The sequence below is a fragment of the Molothrus aeneus genome, chromosome 2, assembly GCF_037042795.1.
Source record: "Molothrus aeneus isolate 106 chromosome 2, BPBGC_Maene_1.0, whole genome shotgun sequence".
NCBI lineage: Eukaryota > Metazoa > Chordata > Aves > Passeriformes > Icteridae > Molothrus > Molothrus aeneus.
The window spans coordinates 39,888,935-39,911,523 of record NC_089647.1 but is presented as its reverse complement, the minus strand read 5'-3'; the positions used below and the strand labels follow the sequence as shown (position 1 = coordinate 39,911,523).

General features: G+C 36.9%; 1 protein-coding gene across 1 annotated transcript in view; it reads right to left on the bottom strand.

Annotated features, from left to right (window-relative positions):
• Positions 1 to 22,589, bottom strand: part of ARHGAP42 (Rho GTPase activating protein 42) — a 136,877-nt gene that overhangs the window by 58,886 nt on the left and 55,402 nt on the right. The window contains exon 4 of the mRNA XM_066544733.1: positions 1,153 to 1,224. Coding sequence (XP_066400830.1) covers positions 1,153 to 1,224 — 72 coding nt within the window. The remainder of the gene's footprint in view (positions 1 to 1,152; positions 1,225 to 22,589) is intronic.

Sequence of the window (22,589 nt, the reverse complement as noted above, 5' to 3'; positions counted from 1 at the left end):
CAAGAGAAGAATGTTGTTGTACACAAAAACATATCAAGTGAAAGGGTAAAGAGCACCCACTTCAGAGAAATCTGACCTCAAGTTCGCAGTACACATTCTTCACAAACATCTACTTAGTTCCTGTGTGGAAGCAGCCCCATGTGTTTGCCACACATTCACAATAGCAGTACAAGAAGTAGAAACCTTTGGTGTCTCTTTCCAATAGCTCTGTTCTTCTTCTGAGTTTCTTTGAGTACAGCACATGCCCAACCTCACCTGCAACATCAGAGAGCTTTTTTTTTTGTACTCATTTAACCTTACAAATGAATGTTTCCCAAAAAATTTTATGAGCACTAATATAAGATGCAAAATGCTTCAGAACTAGTGTATTCATGCAGACGGAAGAACCATAACCTCTAATTGACTACCACAGCATTTATGCATAGCCCAGAGACTGTAATGAAAGCAGATACTGACAACCACTCAAAAATTCAGGATCAGACTGAAAACAGCTATTCTAGACTAACAGTTAATTCCAACATACTTTTCCCCAATATATCTGATTTCCTGAGCTGACTAGTGAACCCTGGTACAGACAACCTGCATTGTCTCTCTCACACAGATACAATACTTAACACAAAAGAACCAGATAAAATTACTAACTGGAGCACTTCCACCATGGGAAAAACCCTGAAGAATATTAAGATGAATACTCTGGCAAAACGAACATAAGCCATTGCACTGCATCAGCCATGTAAAGAGGAGAGGGAAAGCAGAGGTAGAGATCGTGCTGAAACTGTCTTCTGTCTTTATACAATGCCTGTTTGAGGGACTCATAGCAGCTGTTTGAATCCTCCCTGTGGTTCTGGGTTAACCCAAGACACAGCATAATGTAAATGCAGAAATGCAGACATCAGAAGATGAACACAATGCCAGATGGTAGGAATGTGCAACAGTAGTAAGAGCTATCTTCTATGCAGATTATCAGTCTTTAAACTCCATCTCTAAATTGTCTCCTCCTCTGAAGCAAAGAATTAAGTATAATTTACTAACATATTAATGAGCATGGCATCAAGTCTGTTTGAATACAAAATGCTTGTTTTCAGTCCAGCTTTCAAAACACACTGATAAACGGAAATAAACATTAAATGAAAAACAACCCCAGCTACTTACTTTTGCTGCTCCTATTTGCTCTTTTCGAAACTTCTCCAGCGGTGCTATTAGCACATCATTAGCATTCTGGATCTGCAATATTAAACATAAAGGATGTTGTCTTAATACAGAGTATTTGCAGAAAGTGGAGTCACTGTAACTCTGCCAAAGTGCAAGACTGAAAAATGCATGTCTGAAACATTCTGGTAAGAGTAGAAGGCAAGTAATTATGTTTTCTTTACACAAAGCATACAAAACACATGTACACTAGTCTACCACGGAACATTTTTATGAATAACTAAGGAAATTTCAATGGAAGATGCAGTAATTTTCTCTCCAATATGCAGAAGGTTTTCTGGTGCTTTACTTCCATTTCTTGTATCTTGCCTAAAACCAGAATAGAAAACAAAAACTTTCAGGAATATATTTTGGCAGAACAAAGAAGACAAACATGTGAATACTGACAGCACTGACTAAAAAAAGTCTGTGTTTACGGAATCTGAAACTTTGACAGCTGAATATTTTCAGCTATCCTTTTGGATTATAGACCTAGGTACACTGAGCAGAAGACAGTGAGGCAGAGAACTCTAAAAAGATATGTGGGTACTTAAAAGAAATACTCTAGATTGGGTTCCTTCACTTTTCTAGTTTTTAAACTAATTTGAGATGTCCTGCAGCTATTTTTATCCCTTTAACCTAAACCAGAGTTCTTAATGAAACACAGTTTTCCCCTCTGGCCTCTGTTTATTTAGTGTAAATCCAGTCCTGGGAACTCCTCCCTGAAACCCATTCCCAGCAGCAATCACCCAAAGCATCTGTAGTCATTTGGGACTGGAAACACAAAAGCAGCAGAATACAAATGGCAGCCAAGCCATCATGCCACTCTCCAAGGAAAGGAAGCATAATTTCCCCATGTGACTTTTAGGTACAGGAAAAATAACCAATTAAATTGACTTTGCTGATGAAAATCAGAAAAACTAAAACCTGTCAACATATCAGAAATAAAGTACAATAAAACATATTACAATATTCTATTATACTGACAACAGGCAAAACTCTGGGTTTTCTGTACAAATAGCTCTTTTCTCCTCACCAGTACAGTCTTTACCAACACTCATAATTTGGGCTTTGGCAGGTTTAGTGGTCTGGGCAAAGCTAACATGTACCTAAGCCAAATGTGAATGAATACAGTTCTTGTGGTTCTTCCATAACAGTAATTGATAAGTTACATTGTCAGTTGAGCACAAAAACTTCCCAAAAGGCTGTAATAAAAACCATATAGAATAAACCTATTGAAATACAAACACACTTTCTTTCTTCCCAAACCTAACATTACAATTTAAAAGACCACAGAATCACCACATCTCTTAGCAGGGCAAAGTTTTAGGAGAAGCTGAGACTCTCTTTGCCACCCTTATGAAGTGAAGTCCAAGACAGCAATGGCAACACTAGAATGCTCAGTGATACCATGATCAAAATGTGCTACATTTAAAAAAAAAAGGCACAGAGGATGAGGAGAAATGTTTTCATTGCATCCAACATCTTCCATCAGTTCCACTGGACCAGACTACAACACTACCTAACTCTCCAAGTGGATGCTTCCCAATAAAAAATAGATTTTTAGCCATTATCCAGCAGTCTAACTGGGACTCAACACCTTTTACAAGGTAAACTGCATGCACTTAGCAAAAGATAATTTCAATCCCAGGGACCACTAAAGCAGATTAACAGCAGTGCAAAGCTTAAATGACTTGCCTACTACCAAGCAAAATTTGCCTGGAAGTAGCAGCTGGAAGTTTTGATAGCTTATAGAGCATGTACATGGCTTTTAGCAACACATACAGAAACCACAAATGATTGCTGGAGTCACTGGTATGGAAATGGGGATTCAATTTTTTTTTTTTCACATCCCAAGCTAAGTTCTTCTCTACCCTTTAGATTCATTGCTAAATATGTCACAGTTCAATTAAGGGAGACAGATATATATTATTAAGTAGTTACTTATGATACCAGCAATCACTACTAGTCTTGTTGCTAGTCGAACTAACCAGTTTGATTAGCATGTCATTGACAGTCAAACTAACCCCATGTGGAGCTGAATGGCCCCTCCCTTGACTCAATGCTACCATGGTCATGCAGCCTCCATGCCACACCAGGAGACCTCACTCCTATATATTGTCCTCTTGGCAGTGTTAAAGTGACTGAAACACAACTCCTACCCATCTCATTCAAAGATGCTGCAAAGCAAATGATACGATACTTGGAAAAAGAGAATCCTGCTTCAAACACCATGGAAGAATATACATACAGGAAGCATATAGAACTGAGAGGATTTGGCTGAGAAGTAAGTGGCTTTGCTGAGCTGAACCACACTGTTATACTCCCACAGTTATGCATGAAGTGGGAATGGACAGCAGGCATTGCTAGGCTTTCATCTAGACAGGGTCTGTGCCTCTGAATAGATCTGCTAAGCCACAACAACAGAACACACTGCAAGCTCATCCCTGGGCTGAAAGGTTCTACTGGCAAGAACCCTATTGTGACAATTCACCTCCCAGCAAAATTAGGAGCTAGGCAAGAAATAGGCTTTGGGTTTGGGGAGGGAGAATGTGGCAGCAAAGGAACTAAGAAAAATCCCAGCATATGCATTTCAACAGCCACTATTACAAGATGCAGAATGCTCCACTGTGTAAAGACTTCCATCAATTTCTACCAGGTTGGGCCTAGCTTTTGGAATCTGAAAATTATAGAAAAGAAGAATTTTTGCCTTACATATTCACTTATTAATTTCCTTTCTTTGTAAATTACTATTACTGAAACTACCTCACAGTTTCTTTCTTAAGGGTTATAAATCTGCATACAGCCCTCCCCCCCTCCCCCCCCGCCCCAGTCTTCTTTTAAAGCAGCAATCCAATACTCCCACAACCATTTATGTGGAAATCTGATTGCTTTAAATAATCTGAAATTTTCACTGTGTGGTCCTAATAGAGTATCTTTTTTCCTGCCAAGATGATAATCCCTCTCCTACTCAGTTATTGTGCTAGGTTGAAATCAGGGACATTGGGAACAGGCAAACAATGTCAAAAAGACTTACAGTTTTTGTTAACAGCAACTTCAGAGATCCATGTTGTCTAAAATTTGGATCTTACCCTTCCATGGTTATTCAGATTAGTCACACCTTTAGAGAAGTTACATTTTGTTGATCTAAAAGTTATTGAATGTGACACAGTTCCAGTGTTCAGCATGGTTAATATGTGGCAGTCAATCAAATTACGTGATTGTTTCTCTTGTTTGGCAAAAGCAATGGTCTTTCTCAAGAAAAAGAAAAAGAATACCACAACTTAATTTATTGACAGTTCATCAGTCTTTTTTTAATTAAGATGCTAGACACGTATTAGCAGACATAATACAAGAATATTACTTTGACATTTCAGAGAGCTATATTAGATACAGTAATAAAGAAACAGATTTTTCCAGACTAAAAAGCTTGCTCAGATTTTCATCTTTGGTATGTATAGTTCCACTTAGTTCTAGCTAATTCTACTTGTTGGTAAAAGCACCATTGAAATAAGTACCACTAAAACCACACAGAAGTTTAAAATATATTTGAAAAAGAAGCATTTAAAAATTCAAAGTACTTTTTCTAAGGCAGTTTGACAGCTTATAAGGTTGGTCATTGGTTGCATAGCTGCAATATTTCAATATACCCTGGCAGCCTTTGAAACAACATGGTGAAACCACTTAAGTTTTCTTTTCTGATTCATGATCATCCACTTTTCCAACCTACCCTCTTTCCCTCCAGGAGGTAGCTGTGAAATTGAATTTATGCACCAATACTGAGATTGGTGCATAATATTGTGGTTTGCCCAGATTGCAGATGTGGAGAGAAACTCCACATCTATACATTGAAGATTTATTGGGCTAGCAATTTTTTTAACTTTTCTTTTTTTATCAAAACTTTCAATCATTAGAATGAAGAGCATTAAGAGAATCATAATTATTTTACAGTGTTAGGGAGGAATAAATTTCTTGCAAACGTATCTGAACATTTCCATTTCTAGATTTTTCTTAAATTCAAGTCAACATTAATGTTTTGAATGAGTTTTCTAATCAGTTTTCTGATTTTTCTGAATTTAGGAGAGTGAATGATATACAGCCTGTACATGCAGCATTCTTCTTCTTTTACTTAAAATGAAAGAGGGTAGGTAAAGATTTACATGGAAAGAGGGCAGGTTTAGGTTAGATATTAGAAGGAAATCCTTTATTGGGACAGGTTGCCTAGAGAAGTTGTGCATGTCCCATCCCTGGAAGTGTTCAAGGCCAGGCTGGATGGGGCTTTGAGCAGCTTAGTCTAGTGGAAGGTGTTCCTGCGCATGGTAGAGAGTTGGAGTTGGATGACCTTTAAGGTCCCTTCCAACCCAAGGCAATCTGTAATTCCACTTTGGTATACCAAAGTATACCAAACTAGTGGTATATAAACAGTGGATATAAACAGAAATTTACCTAAAAAACATCAATGCGGCTGCTAATTAATTTTTACATACTAACAATACAAAAATTTTAAGCCCTGAATTGCTTTATAGGCTTTCATCATCACCTTAGTGTCTACAGGGCTGAACTGCAGTAACGAGGACAGTCGACACCTTTTGAGCTTGGTATTTTCATTTGTAGGGATAAGGACTAGGTAAGTCACAGAAAGAACTGAGTTAACAGATTTACCAATTGCCAGAAGAAGACAGCAACAATTTAAGTGAGCAATATTTGCAGTAACAGAATTATATTAAACTTATCTGAATGACAGCAAAACAATTTAACTACAAAAAACTTTAGTGTTTATATAGTGTATCTTTGAAAAACATTTTTTTGTTCCAAAATCTGCTATAACTACTTTTCATGGCAACACAGAACGACCACACTCGCACATAGTATATAGATCTCATTTCCCTGAAATACTGAATGGCTCTCAAATTCTGAATGCTGACAAATATTAACTTTTTTCATGTCAGTATAAGACTTTTAGAAAACACAAATTAAATTCATTCAAAGGGGGCAACAAATCTCATAGGTAATATATACACAGTAATGCGTTTCTAATTTAGAAAAATATTTATCTAGTAGACAAAAAGATATAATTTAATTTTAAATCTTTTCCCCAATAACTAACAATTACTAACATCTGATCAAAATATCTCTTCTTTCAGTCTGAGGACAGCATCAGCAGCTGCTAATCAATACATCTTCAAATACAACACTTGAGACCAAATACAGACAACAGGCTTTTGAATAACTTATGCATCAAATTGAATGGTACAAAGAACATAAACATGCCATGATAAAATACTGGTCATGTATTTAAGTGCACAATTTCTGTTTTAGAAGTTAAAAAATGTAAATATTACACAAAGTTAATATTGTGAATTTCAATGCCTGTAACTACTTGACCTTAGCAAGACAAATATTTTTACAGCTTTGTACAGAAAACTCTATACAGACAAATCACATACTTAAAAACAAATAATATACTCAAAGTTCATCTTAATACCTCTCACCTTTACAAAAAACAAAGATGACATCAAACAATATCTAAGCTTATGTTAATTTTCTAGAAGTATCACTACCACTGCCACTTATTTAAAGTAAAGCTGATGATAAAGGAGATTGAGAAGACTACGAAGTTTTAACTACAGACAATTAATAACATAGGCTGGACACTTCCATATTCAATGTGTAATGCAACATTCAGCTTCTTACCAAAACCTAAAGCTGTATCAAGTGGTATTAATACATTGCCACAAGGGGATGCTTATTAATCACATACTAGTCAAGGCTGGGAGTAGTTATACACATGAATCAAAAAATAGTTTGGGTTGGAAGGGACCTTAAAGATCATCAGGTTCCACCCCCTGGCACAGGCAGGAATACTTTCCACTAGATCAGATTTTTCTCAATGTTTTCAAGTGAACTTCGATTTCCTATATTGCATAGTTTATGTTTAAAAATACATTACTGTAGTGTCAAACCTGAAATGATTGTTTGTTAATATATTAAAAAATTACACATGAGAAAGGCTGCCTTTAGCACTGAAAGGCCAGTCTCCTTATGGACTCCTCACAAAACATTAGAGGAAGAACAGAACTCATCTGAAGAACAACTGAAGAATTTCAGATGTTAGGTGTCTTCAGAAGCTTTCTCCTTTTGACTGATTACAGACCAAGCAGATAAAAAAAGCAGCCAATCTTCAAAAAAGTTAGTCTTCATGAAGAATCTGACTCAGATCTACCATCTTCTTTTTACACATAACATTGATATTCTAAAAAGTACACACTGATATGAAGTGTAAATATACATAGAAAAATATGATATATAGATATAACATTTTAAAATTAACATTGCAAACATAATTTCAGATCACTGATATTCTGAGTCAGAAGGGAGTCACAACGATTATCAAGTCCAAATCTTAAGAGAATGGCACATCCAGGGACTGAATCCACAACCTTGGTGTTATAAGCTCCAAGCTCTGACCAACTCAGCCAATCTGCAGGGTCTTGTGTATCTTGACTTTGCAATTACTTGGTAAAGGTCTTGGTAAATGAAGGCCTCCTGATACATTTTGCTATCACAACATCTAATTATGGGTGAGTGGACAAACTAGATTTGGAAGTACTAGTGAGTACTGTGACTATCTTCGCGATCATTAACCAGATGCAATTTTGTCTTGTAAGTTGGGGAGAATATCAAATACCAGGAGGTCCTCTCAGTCTCTCTCTCAGTCCCAACAGTTTCCTCTGTTCCTCCTAAGTATCAGCTAAAGAAGAAAATAGTTACAGTTTCTAAGCAATATATTTTGAGAACTCATTGGCAGAAATGAGTGAATCAACATTATTTTAGAAATACTCCCTTGTACTGTCTTCTTTTTCTTTGCTATTTTTAACTACCCACTATCCTACTAAGCACAGTATGTAATTAAAAAGAATTAAGTTTAAAATGCTTTCATTATATCAGCACATGAATGAAGTGTTTATATAAGCCACATTTCATTAACTTCATACCCCAGCAGTCTCATAATTGAGGCGTATGCTTTCTGGGCTGTTTCCACATGTTCCTAAACAGGGTTATGATGACCCCTGCTATCTTAGATGAGGGTACAACATAGCATGTACCTATGGCAATCACCCTCAAGCATCTTACCTTTTTTGTAGTAGCTCAATCTTTAAGGCAAAAGACAATATCTATGGTACTTTAGCACTCAGAGATCCCAAGGTCCAGTACAACCTTTCATTAAAACAGTAACTTGATTCTCTTGGAAGGAGGCACCAATATTCTTCGTGTCTGCAATGGCTGTGGAGCAGAAGTTCCCTTCTTCCTCCCAGGAAGTCAAGCCTTATGAATGACCCTGAAAGCCTGGGTCTTTAAGAAGATGCTATACTAGCACTGGTTAACTTGCTTTAGGGCCAAGGAACAAGAGAGAAGTATTAACTCTAAGGCTTAGCATTAAGAAAAATAGAGAAAGAGAAAATGTATTTTTGAGTTTAGTAACAGCTAAACACAAAATCTGTAACTTCAGGTGTTCTCCTAATAAATCAGTTCATGCACTGCCAACAGCAAGATCTGACAGAGGACATTACCAATACCAACACAAAGAGGCTCAAGGACTTACCGAGCAATTAACTCAGTCACTCAGCATTAGATACCCATTGTCTCTGTGGATACAGCCACATAAGCTTCCCTTCCCAAATAATGAGGAGAAATAAGCATAGGATGCCTGTGATCCATTCAGACAAGATACATCACATCATGAAATTGTGAGGCTGTTTGCAATCAAATTCAAATTTGCTAATCCTCTTACATAAAGGTAATTCTGTGTAGATGTATAAAGGCTTAATACAACAGTATTTAGAAGTTTCCAAAAGAAAGCAAATGAACGTCTGGGCTACTGGGCTTGAAGTCTGCTTTCCCTCAGAGATATTGCAAACCCATTTAAAGTTTTCTGTGATAAACTGAAGAAATATGGGACTGGGCAAGATTTGCTTTTCATTCAGCAGAAGCAGCTGGATTCAACAAGACAGCAAAAACATTATAGACATTACAGGATTCAGTAAAGGTTACTGTCACATTAACTTCATAGTCTGAAGTTACACTTACAAAGGTATATGGCACTTCTAATATAACCAAACAGATGAACTACAAGTGTAGCCACACACCCAAATAGATAAAGAATAAATTAACTAAGCAACCAATGAAACAGTGTACAAATCACTTGCTTCAGAGTTAAAAGAAAAAATAGTCAAATTTTAACTCTATCATCATGCTACATAGGAATCACATTAGTTAGATTTTATTATACTAGGTCATACAAAATATGGCTTAGTCTAATTCCAACATGAAGCAATATTTTTATGCCTTCTGATTTCCTTTTATTTAATTAATTTCTAGCATAGTTATTGCATTTATCACCAACTGATTACATGTGCAGTGCTGGAACAGGTACATAATCAGAACTTCACACCTGATCTAGGCTATTTTTTTTCTGTAAAAATCCAAATTGGTCATTGCATATCACTTCTCCTAGAGACAGCACATCATTCAGCCTCAGAAATAACCATTCTGCCCTCCATCTTCTGGCAGGATGCTGCCTCCACTACTCACATTTTCTGTCATTCATGGGTATTAAGATGCCAGATTCACCAGCTGACTCTGGAATGTGGCAGCTAATTGGAGTCTGACCAAGACAGGGCTCACACAGGGAGCTCACTGAAGCTGAACATGGAAATCAACAGAAAAAATTGGATCATCAGAACCCAAAAGTTCCTACCATCTGACTCTAGTCACTCAGTGCTGCTCCAGAACCATTTTATGCTACCCACTGGCAGTATCTTATAGAAGCACATCAGAAATTCCCAAGGGAACAAATATTTAACAGAAGTATACAAGATGAAACATATCTTCCAAATGAATTCTAGCATCTTACAATTTTTCTTAGTGGTTTGTTAATCTCTTTATGAATGACAGCCATAAGAAACAATTCGCAATGACTGCAAGACTGGACTCTGCAGATATTGCTCATTGAGTGACAAGACACGGAAAGAAGGGTAAAAATGAACTTAGATGAGAATACTTGCACCATGAATTTAAAGCAGCAAGTTTCAAATGCATCTCAATAGTTCCTGATTTGCATAATAAGGTAGGTTATGTATGACTGAACTTATCATTGCAGGCAAAAGTAAGTAAAGGTTGCAACAAGATTTCCATACATTAGAAGTTTTTAAAGATGCAAAAATGGTGTTTGGCATGTTTAGATGAAGTATATTACCAACATATTCATTTAATACTTCTTTTTAATGTTACTTCCTTTTAATTATCTTGTTCACCTAATTTATTCATTGTCTGTGATTTCTCTGGAGGGAAAAGCTAAATATTCATTCCATCTGTTTTAAATTCTGCATTTGAGAATTTGCAGTAAGCTTAATACATCTTTCTTGCCTTATGAAGAGAAAATATCATTATATTTAAACTCCCAGAACTGTTGTTATTTTACAGCAGTTAAATTTTAATGTTTGTATGCTAATCCGTTTTGGTCATAAACACAAGATTCTTGGGCATTGTTGGACCACAAATACTTCAAGCATGACTTTAAACAGCACCAAGAAGAAACTACTCAATTCCTACCATTTGTATGTGAACAGACATTGCATTTATAACCATCCTCCACTAAATGTTTTAGTTTGGCAAACCAAATCTACTTTACATTTTAAAGGCTGATGCTCAAATTTTCCTTCTGAGTTAAGAAAGTGCAGTATACCTATATTATCAATCACTCCAAGTAGGAGTAAAGTCAGAGGCTACAAACCTGTCACTTGCCCAGTGAGCAAACTGCCTCTGATAACACACAGAGGCAATGAGATGTCTAATACTTTTTATGGACAGCCTTAAAAATTATTTACAGCATATAGTATGTCATGTCATCTGCCTACAGAAAGCAGATTTGTTTGAGGGGGAATATTAGACGCCTTTCAAGCATTGGGAACTGCTGAAGTGAAATTGCTACGTATACCTTTATGTTAATTCTGGTTTACATCTTCAAGATGCACAAAACAAAGTCTTAAGCAAACATGGATTACTGAAAACAGTCACATTCCACATATATGTTCCATGTAAAAAGTCAGATATTCTCTTTTCTCATAATTCATTATTTTACTTCAAATCTCAAAAGACTGCTAGATTTAATTTTCTTTAGGTAGGTGAATGAAGAAACAAGTTAAATACCTCAATTATTTGACCCAAATAAGACCAAACTGGATCTTTTCATGTTACCATCATATTTAACAGACTCATATAAACTTAGATTACAATAGGAAAACCATGTGATGGTAACCTTCAAAAATGTCTTTAAATTGTTACCCGACACTCAAAATTTATTCATTTCTTAATAAAATAATCATACAAAAAGTTTACATTTATAGCATCTGTTAAAATAAAAGATTAAACAAAAAATTGCATAAATACTTTTAGATGCTATGATCCACAAATAATACCAATGTAAATGCAAACAGCCTTCTGTAAAAGCAACACAAAGTATTCAGAAGACAAACATGGAAATGGACAAATGAATAACAGCAGTTGATAAGAGAAATAAAAAGGAGAGTGTGCTAGTATTTCATAATAATCTCAAGAAATTGAATGCCAAAGGTCAGTATCAAGACAAAAAAATCCACCTGAATTATTAAAGGGCTTAGCTAGTTTTATGACCATTAATAAACACACACTACTTGCATGTTTTAAATTTAAGGAAATCAGATTTTAAAGCATTCAGAGCAAGCACGTAACTTGTCTGTCATCTCCCTCCCACAGCGCACAAAATGGCAAAGGAGTCCTGTGTTTGTTGGAACATTGGATAGTCCCCAGAAGAAACATCTGTGTACAAAAGGGGCCCAAACAAACTCAGAAAAGTTATTCTTTATAATGTAGTTGAAGTGGTAAGGGTAAAAATTCAAACATTAATATCATACAAAAATTATTGATTTTAAATTTTAATTTCAGTCCTTCCCTTTGCTAGCCTGAATAAAATAACAAAAGTAATTCCACAGCTCTTCTCATGTGTCAAGACTATTCCAAATGTCAAACTCTGTATCAAGTATTACAAGTACTGAATAAAGATGTAAATACTGGCATGTTGTAAATTAGGCTTCATGGGGAAATTAAGATGCAAAGAACAATACCAAGGGAATTGTCCAGACATGGGTTTAACAATACTGCTCTTGCCCTCCCACAGTAGCTTTTAACAAAATTGACTTCATTCCTCTCACAACGTACCTTGCCAAGAAATGGATTTGAATAAAGGGCCCTCATTAGCAATAAAAGTTTGGAGGTAAGTGCTGCTTGAAATTTGCTTTGCTGAAGTACATGCAAGGAAAAAGTACTTTGCTAGCAGAGTCTGCACAAGCCAGTCCCAGCCTGCTGGTCCTACTGTCTCAGCTGCTGCTCAACAGCAGGATGCTTCAACAGCAACAGAGGAATAAACTTGTAACATCCATGCATGTATCATCCTGATAGTGAAGCCCAGATGTCCTTCTCTACCAACTGTGGAGCTCGCAGACCTTCTCAACTCCTAGCAAGGTTCTGCAATGTGCTCTGGGAGATAGTATGTGAAAGCTGACAGAATTATGCAAGGAGTATTAATGCTCAAATCCTTTTTATACTGTTAGCTTCTGAGCAAAATTTAAGGTGCTGGTGATTCTTAAATGTAGTGGTTATGTGCAGGAAAGTATCAGAATTATTTAGGGTTGCTCAGAAAACTCTGCAGGTATTGAGAGGATTACTACCTCGTGACAGCACAAAATATTTAAGTTTTACTACTGATAGCACCACTGAACCAATCTGAAAACAAAGAATGTCCTATCTCAAGCAACTTATAGATCAACAGAGTTGTAAACTAAATCCCTGTAACATTACCTTTATTAAGCAATCTTTAATTCATGTTTCAGGCCACAGTTGCACATCTAAAATAGGGTACCTAGATCAATTTTAATAGCACAGTTCTAAACACTGAGTTTTGAACAAACATGACAAGCTACAGTCCTAGCTCCATGATTTAGTAATCTTATACAGCTGGAGGGTTCATACAGCATGGGCTACCCTTCTTGTAAATAACATAGCTCCTGCTGTATGCTAAAGGCAAAAAGTAGAATTCAAGATTCCTAGCATTCAAAACTAATACCAAAACTGGGACACCTGAATTCATTATGAAAATACCAAATGTGCCCAAGCAGTGCCTACTGAAGGACTGACTTGCCATCATTCCTCCAGCTCAGCTACAAGGAGTCAGTGTCAAAAATTTGTAGGGGAAGATATTCAAATTTGATCAATTGGGATGAGGGACCCCAATACTGTTACATTAAATACATTAAATACATTGAAAACAGAATGATTTAATGTATTTAATGTAACAATACTGTTACATTAAATACATTAAATAATTGAAAACAGAAAAACCTTGGCCAACCTGAAGGTAAAATACATTTATAATCAGACTCTTAGATGTTTTGATCCACTAGAAAAGTCTCACATGAATATATTTAGAAAAATTCCTGTTCTAGGTATTGACAATAAAAGTCCTAAGACGATGTCATAAGAAGTGCCTCATCTTCAGTGTGTTCAGAAATTAGAAGCCAAATGACATCAACTGGTTCTTCTTCACTCATTTCCTCGATGTGTGGGTTTAAGCAGACTGACTTAGTCTAATGCAATGTTAGCCATAACCAAACATATTTTCCTGGGCAGGCACCGAGCACAATGACACCCAGCAACTTCCCAAAAGAGCAGGAGTAGGGGTAGATGCTACAGTGAGCCTGGTTACCTACCAGTACCCACACACTACATGCACTGACCATTGTAAGGTAAAATTCAAATGCAGAAACATTGTACATCAAGGCTTGTGCTCCAGTATTTTTCATTTATGTGAAAAAATACTCACATCTTGCCCCTACAGGAGTTTTTGATGGATTAAGAGAAAACAGAGGCCAGTAAGTTAAAAAGGAAAGGGGAAAGACCCTACTGACTTTTATACCTTGCAATTTATTGCAAAAGCCCAGTAGAAGATAATATATTGGGATAAATTTGCTGTACCTCGGTTCCATTTTTTATCTCTTCCTGTGCTTTCATTTCTTTCTTTTGCCTTAAAATCCTTTCACATAACAAAGACCACATGCATGCCACCTACTCTTTCATTGTACAAGGACACACTTCAAAGACTTAATTTCTCTGTGTACCATCTTCCTGTTTTTCCTTCAGTGGGCAAGAGCTCAGTGGGGTTTCTGTCACTACTGGCACTAACAACTTGAGCTGGAAACTGTAATGTACCCATTCTGCCTCCTCTCACTTGCAACCTCTCCTGTCTCTTAGACTTACTGCTTAGTTGCAACAGCAAAATAATTTTCTACATAGATAGGAACATTTTATAAAGTGTTAAAGAATGCATTTAACTTTTTCTGATATAGGCACAATTACAAAGATGACTGAAGCTAGAGGTTTCCTCCTTTTGGAGGAAAAAACCTACCTGGTGATAAATGAAAGGGAAAAAAAAAACCAAAATAACCAACCAAGAACAAACAAATAAAAACCCACAAAAACACACCAAAACAACAGTTGGGCTTTTTTGTCCCTTTTTTCTTTAGCAACCCCCTGAAAATATTTAGAAGACATAAATTAGCAGTGGATATGGTCATGGTAGGTAGCTAATCATCCAGTAAGAGATACCACTTCTTTTTACAGCTTAATCCATGGACTGTAACTCAGCAAAAACTGAGGAAAAGATAAAGCAGCCACAAACACCACTACACTGAAGTAAAAACAGTTCGGTAGTGTACTTACAAGTCTAGGCATTTATCTTTTTATCACTACCATTAGTACAAACAGTGCATGTCTCTTGACTAGGCTGAGAGTCCAAATCATACAGAAAGGAAAAGAGCTTGAGAATGTAGCTTCAGATAGGCAGCAGAAGAAAATTTTTATGGTTTTACCCCCCTTTATGGCTGTCCAAACAAACCAAAAAATTTCTCAGCTTGAACGTTTACATTACATATTATCAAGTGGGAAATGGCTACATAAACACAGGAAACAGCATAATTGGAGCACAGAACTAATTAAGAAAAAAACTGATTCAGAATTTAAGTATACCACACTTCACAACATTTTTAACAGTATGTTATTCTAGTGAGTACTCTGTTAAATATAGATATTTTAGGATATTACAAGTATCCTCACCTTCTTAAACATTTATCACATGGAACAATTTTTCCCATAAACAATGAGTAAACAAAACAAAACCAAATCTTTTTCTATAGGGGAAAATCTTCAACTTAAGAAGTGCAGAAATGAAGGAAGCTCTGCTTTTGTGGAGAGTTGTGTGGCTTTTTAAACTTTTTTGTTCACTACATTAACATTTACAGAAATTATCTGATTAAAATAAATCCTAGCAAATAAGCAAAAAGCTTTACTCTACAAAAAGCTTATTTTAAACTTTCCAAGAGATTTTTAATCTGGCTGTAGACTTACTTAACAGTTACCCCAAATCAGTTCCGTATGTTTATTATTTTGTCTCTTTGCTTTTCCAAATCCTGATCTGTAAATTTTGCAGCCAGGCCTGTTTTCCTCACTGTGCAGATGTCAACAAAACCTCTCCAGAGTGGAGTGAATGTACCCTGAACAGGCCTCCTTGTGAGGTCCATTAGGATGTGAAGGGAAAGTTGGAAATCAACAAAAGAATAAATAAACATTTCACTTATCAAAGTAAGAACTTTCTAACTTGCCATGAAAAGTAAAACCAATGTTATTTAATTAGTGCAGATTATTCCTTAAGGGATGTTGAGCAGCCATCATCACAACATTTATTTTGACAAGCTTTATTTGTCAGAATTCCTGAAACTGCCTTTAAATATTCTTTCCTTAAAAAAACAGAGTCAGAGTGCAGGTTCCTTCTTCCTAGACCGAAGCTGGACACATTAAAGCACATAGACAAGCTGCTCTTTAGCAACAGACTTAAGAGATCAAGAGTTTGATTGCCTGGATGTCATAAGCAACAGCTTCTGAGTCCGAAGTAAGAACAAACACCTCAACATTTAAAGTTTGAAACAAATAAATAAACAAAATGGAAGTTTAGCAGACATAAAAATAACCAAATGGCTAACCCAATGTGAAAGCCAAGATGTTGGCAGGAATGTTTACCGCAGCTAGGGTTTTCTTTTAAATATTTCATCCTGCAGAATCTGTCAGAGAATATCAATAAATTTTTCAAATTGCCAGTAATGGTTCTATTTGACACAGTGGCTCTAATTTTCTTCAAACAAACAAGCAATAAAATTGGCCAGCTACAGAACTGTGCATAGAAATTTAGGCTCCAAAATACTGAAATCAATTGATTTAGAGCCTCATGCAAAATGCTCTTGGGACAAACGTCACGGGTGAGGAAGCTACTCTTAAATTCAACTAGAAAAGCAGATTTGTTAGATGTTGTCCAACTTCTGCCTGTTTCCCATTTTTCCCATAACCTTTACCTCAAAAAAGAGTATGGAAGTCTTTTTAAGAAATACACCATACTCTTAGCCCATTACCATGATGGGCACCTTTGAAATAACTTACTGAAAGATACTTGATGACAATCTGATTAATGATGCTCCAGGCTGAGGGATGCATGGTCACTGAGTAATATAAAATACTTACTCTGTTTCTACAGTACATTTTCCAACACTTGGCCTAATCTCAGTTTGTGCATTAGACATTTTCCATGGTAAAGTCTATTTTCTTTGGTAAAGTATTTCACAATGCAGCTCATCGTGAGGAAGTTTTCCTGTCATTGAGCCTAAATTCTCTCCCAAATTCTTCCTGTCAGATGACTGTCTCTTCTTAGCTAGATGATGTAAGCAGCACTCACACTTCCAAGATAAAGAAATAAAAATTTCAAATCAGAGTGAGAGCTTGAGAAGATGAACAGTTCAAACTGAAAGGGGTCTTATGTATAGATCTACCTACTTACTCTTTTAGCAATCAATGCAATCACTTTTACATGAAGAAAAAATGCCTTATCTGTGACTAAGTGATAGCTATGGGGACTGAGCAGCTATGTAAGCAGTCACATAATACCTGTCCGCTGTTCTTAGTGAAGGTGAGAATTCAAGCAGCCAAGCGAAGTTGTGCTGGATTACAGCAGGCCCTGCACTATTTGTGATCATCATGTGCTGCCTTCCAGTATGAAAATTAATTTGCACTTTCACAGACACTGTAGGTCTTCACAGGTCAATGCCACTAACTGCACAAGTGGGGTTAATAGGTCTACGATCTGTTACTATTAGGAATCACTTTGCATTATATTGCACAGCTGCTGTGAAATAAAACACTGAGAAAGGCGGTCTGACAGTTCAATGCTTTGCATCTGTGACACATTCTTGATAGTTTGGATACTGCCATGGTTCTTCTATCTACTATTTGTTGTCTCTTCAGTACCAACAAGACCAAACCCCAAAAAGCATTGTTAAAAAAAAATCAAACAAAAAAACACCAAGAAGTTGGTGCTGAGGAAATTATCTACTCAGAGATGAATGTAATTAGAAGTTGTATTTTGCTTTAACAACTACTTTGTGAATGGACACAGCCAGGCATAAAGCCAAAATCAGCTTAGCTGTTTGTAATGGTACTATGCCCAGGAACTGTTAATGTTGAAACTGGAAGTATGTATCCTTTCAGGAAACAAAAGCACGTGCATGAAAATTTGAGATATATTCTGCAAAATCGTAGGTTAGCCACAGCTACAAACTACTAAGAGGTAAGGGAGCTTTAGATATAGGATCCATAGAAAACCTTTCCATTTCTCCTTGCTATTGGCATACTAAGTTTTACTGGTAGCTGACACACTGAAGAATGTTCATATGTTATTAAAGGCTCAAATGCTGAATAATTATAAAATTAGAAGGTTATGGAAGTTGTCAGTGGTGAAAATTCAAAATGAGTAGGTTGGGAACAGCAGACGGAATTAAGAAAGGAGCACAGGACATGTCATGACACATGCCATGACAAGATATTTAGAGCAAAAGGTCCAAAAATAGTATCAGATTCATACTTTTTAGCCTTTTTTTCTGATCTCGTGCAAATAGAGCTAACAAAATAAGTCAACTTAGAAAGCTCTCATCTAGCTTGTAGAAAGGTCTCAATATAGTGTAAGAGGCAGCCTAGGAGAGACATAGGGCTAGTCTGGTTTCTTCAAACTGTGACTCTGCTAAGATTGTGTGTTGCTACATGGGCTCAGCTGCAGATGCCGTACCTCCCTGTGATCCTGCTGGATGCCCATCAGGGAAACCGAGTCACCCTTTGCCTCAGTGTGGGAATTATGGATGGTCTCACCCTATCAAGCAGCACCCCTGCCCCCTCAATAGTATCCCTGGTGAAAAATGGCCTCTAGCCATGGGGAGGGGGATGCTGGGGCAGTCTGCAGGGCAGCGCTGTCAGGACTGACGGGACGTGAACTGGAGCGGTGCCGGAGGGGCAGGCCTGGGCTGGCCCTGCCTGCAGCCACCTCACAGCTCCGCGCTGGCCCCAGCCCATGGCTCTGGGACAGGTGGAGGCTCAGGGCAATGCCAGAACCCCCTGCATGCTTTGGCTTGCCATAGCCCACTCTGTACTGACTGTGACACTGGACTCCAGGGGGAATTTCACATCAACTCCATGAGATCACATCATGACATGTCACATGACAACAAACTGGGCCAAAATTTTAATGATTTTGGCCAAGGTGGATGGGCCACCTCCACTTAACCCAGAAAGGAAACAGAACTCAATATTGTTTGAAAAGTAGCTTTTACTAAAGAACAGCTATCCAAAGAAGTAACTCTCACAATATTTTAATCCTTAAGGCTACCAGACTCTGTGGCCCCATACTTCAAAACTTTTCTCAGGACCATGTGACCATGGCTTCCAGATTTCAACTCTAATTTCCTTTAAACACTAGAAAAATAATCTCTTTCTCTGACTACAACTACTTGTAATAGCAGGGCTGCAACAAATATTGCACCATGAAGTAGATTTATAGTCATTTGTTTTGGTGGTCACGCTAGCTTAAGCAGTTTGCTGATCTTGAAATGCTCCTTCATCCAATTTTTGACTTCTTCTTCTGTCCTCTGTGGCTGTTACACTGAAACAGTCTGTTGCAACATGGTTGAAAAATAACCAGTAAATATCTTGTTTGTTTTGCTTTTAGCCAGGTCAGTTTTGTGAAGTGGGTACATAATAAACTGGCATGGCTGCCAAAAAACAGACAAAACTGTTAATCTGTTTCAGTCTTAGCACAAAGCAAAAGCACTTGCTCTGGGAGATACATGTAAGAAAGCGTCTCAAGATAACTGTAACTGAAGCCTCTGCAGACATTTGAAAAGTATAATAAAGGCAACCTAAGTATTCTGCAAATACTAACACAACATCCTAAAAGAGAATAATTATATAAAACACCTTTGTATGTAACACAGCTACGAGCCCATGCAGATTACACAGATTGCTCAAGGGAGAATATTTTGCTTCCTTATGAAAAGGTGGGGGCTTTGTTTGGCTGGTGTTTCTTTGGTTTAAATAAAGGCATATTTGTTTCTACACACCCTTTGGTACATAAAGTGCTTGTGCTGTTTTCTGTTTTTAATCACATTTCCCAGGACATTACATAAGAACAACAAATACAGAGGTTTCATTCCAGAGATCAGACTAAATGAAGGAAAATTCAAAATTAAGTTTGTGGGAATGAAGCACCTTTCTTCATACCTCCAGGAGAATTGCAGATAAATTTAGAATCCATTAAAAAATTAAGAAAGTAGCATGTCAGATAGCATGTAGGATAGCAGCATCAAAATTATTACAAGTTAGTAATGGGTACAGCACATATCCTCTTCTATGACCAGCTCCATTCCCTCCCTCTGTAGTCAGAAAATAAATGCATAAACTTAAAGGCTATAAGGTTGGCTGATCTAGAACTCATGCTCCCTTAAAACAGTCATTTAAAAGTGCAAACACCTTTCTTCCTTTTTTCTATGTCAACAGTCATCTGAAAAGACACTTAGTGACTCTGGTGGAAGCAAAAGAATCTACAAACTAAAATTGCAACTACCACATTTCTGTGAAGATTAAAATGTCATTAAAATAAATTCCTTCCAGCCATGCTACTCACAGAATGCTTCTCAAAACTTTGGGAAGTGCCGTTATGCAATGCAATATCACATGCAGTGAAATGCCTGCATGGAGTAAACATATGAATTGAGAACAAATTAGATTTATAAAATGACAAGTAGCAAGAAGCTTTCCAACTAACCTTTCATTCTGCACTTTTAATGAGGACAGCATTTCATATCTCTCTCCATGATACTCTTCAAAACTGGAAATAGCAAGCAATCTCATTTTGTGAATGTTCTCACTGAAAAATGCTGCAAGGTAAAGCTGGAGAGAGACCTTTTATAAGGACAGGTAGTGACAGCACAAGGGGGAATGTCTTTAAACTGAAAGAGGGTAGGTTTAGATTAAATATAGGGAAGAAATTCTTTAATTTGAGGGTGGTGAGACCTTGGCATAGGTTGCCCAGAGAAATTGCAGATGCCCTACCCCCAGAAGTGTCAAAAGCTGGATGGGGCTTTGAGCAACCTGGTCTTGTGGGTGGCCTCCCTGCCATAGCAGAGGGAGTTGGAGTATGGTCTTTAAGATCCCTTCCAACCCAAACCATTCTCTAATTGTATATCCATATGGAGGCAAATACAAATACACAGACCTTGAATATAGAAAGCAGGAGAAACTGTAATTGCTAACAACTAATTACACTAATCTCCTGCAGCACACTTTGTTTCTTAAAAGTATTTTCTAAAAAAGATTTTCTTAATTTGCATTCTCTGCAGAAGACTGAAAAGCAAATAGTATATGGACACTGAATTACCAAAGCCTTCTTACTAAGGCTTGGAACACTACATAAGATGGTAAAGAATGTACATGAATCTTATAAACCCCCTTATCTCTGTTCCCCTTTCCTTTCCTTTTGAACAATTATCCTATTCCCACTCTCCTGTCTTACTCACAGCCTCTTAGCCCTATCAAGACAGACAAGTGATCACTCTTTGATGCCAACTATCCAGTCAAAACAACAATAGAGATCAACATGGGAGATCTATGTTTTCAGACCTTTTACAAAGTTGCTTACTACAAGAAAATAACTTTTTGTCACCAATCAACTCTATGACAACTATCTTGGAAAACAGCAAAGACTGTCTCTAAAACCAGTCAAATTGCTTTCCTCCTCAACAGGTAGGTTTAAAGGCAATGAAATTATCTAGGCCCAAGATGAGGAGCACAGGGTACAAAAGGCACCACAGGTGGTATGGTTCTGCACTCTGGACACTCATATCAACAGGAAATAACTCACATTTTCAAAAGAAAAAGAAAAACATAGGGAGAAAGCTGCTAAGAAATAGAGAGCAAAACATGAACAGTAGGTTCTCTGTTGACTTCATGATCATAAAATTCTGAACATATTCTGAATTAATAGTACTGTTCTGTCACAATGCAGTGATTCTGGAAGTACCTTCTGCTAAGTTTATGAAAATAAGGACCTGTATTTTCAGTTCCTGAGGATGGCAGTTACAGGGATGTGAGAGGGACTAGTTGCAATTTTTTTCTATTGAGACCAGCTTGATCTTTTAAAAATTATCATACTCAAATGTCCCAGGATGACTGTTTTTTCTTCATTTCCACAAAAAAATGGAAGAAATTATTTTAAATCATGAATGTTATTGAAGAAATTAGAACTAGATTTAAACAAATTAGGAACATATCAAGTGTACAATTATGGAAGCTGATGCAGTGTTATCTGGATAAGCCAGCTAATGCTCTGTACTAATAGCACCCATAATTTTATCTCCAAATTGTTGGGCCTAGTAAGTATTCTTTATCTGAGAAAAGTTCAGAAATACATACGTTATATGTTATACTACCTTAATGATAACAGAACATGAACTGTTTACTTTTATTACTGGTTTTTTATGTTTTTTTTTTTTAAACCGAGCACAAATGCTAAGAAACATCCACTGAACACGTGTATTTTCATACTTAAGTGGTGCAGAGAAAGACAGCGAACAGGATTCCTTCAAGCCCAAGACAGGGCAAGGGGGAAAGATGCATTGAGAGTTCTTGCTCAACAAGAACTCACCAATCATGCTCTCTAGGAAGTCTGTGCAACAGAAATATGCCTATCGCTTCCCGATTTCATATAGGAGTTATAATGATCAGAGATAACATCTGCAGGGAAATGAAGGTACAGTTCTAGTATATTTTTGATAGCAATTATATTGAAGTAATTATTATCTTCTGGATCGAAGGTCTTCATTTTCCCTGTGTGCACTGCAGTTATGGGAAGGAAGTAATAGAAAGTTAGTGTGAGAGAAATTATT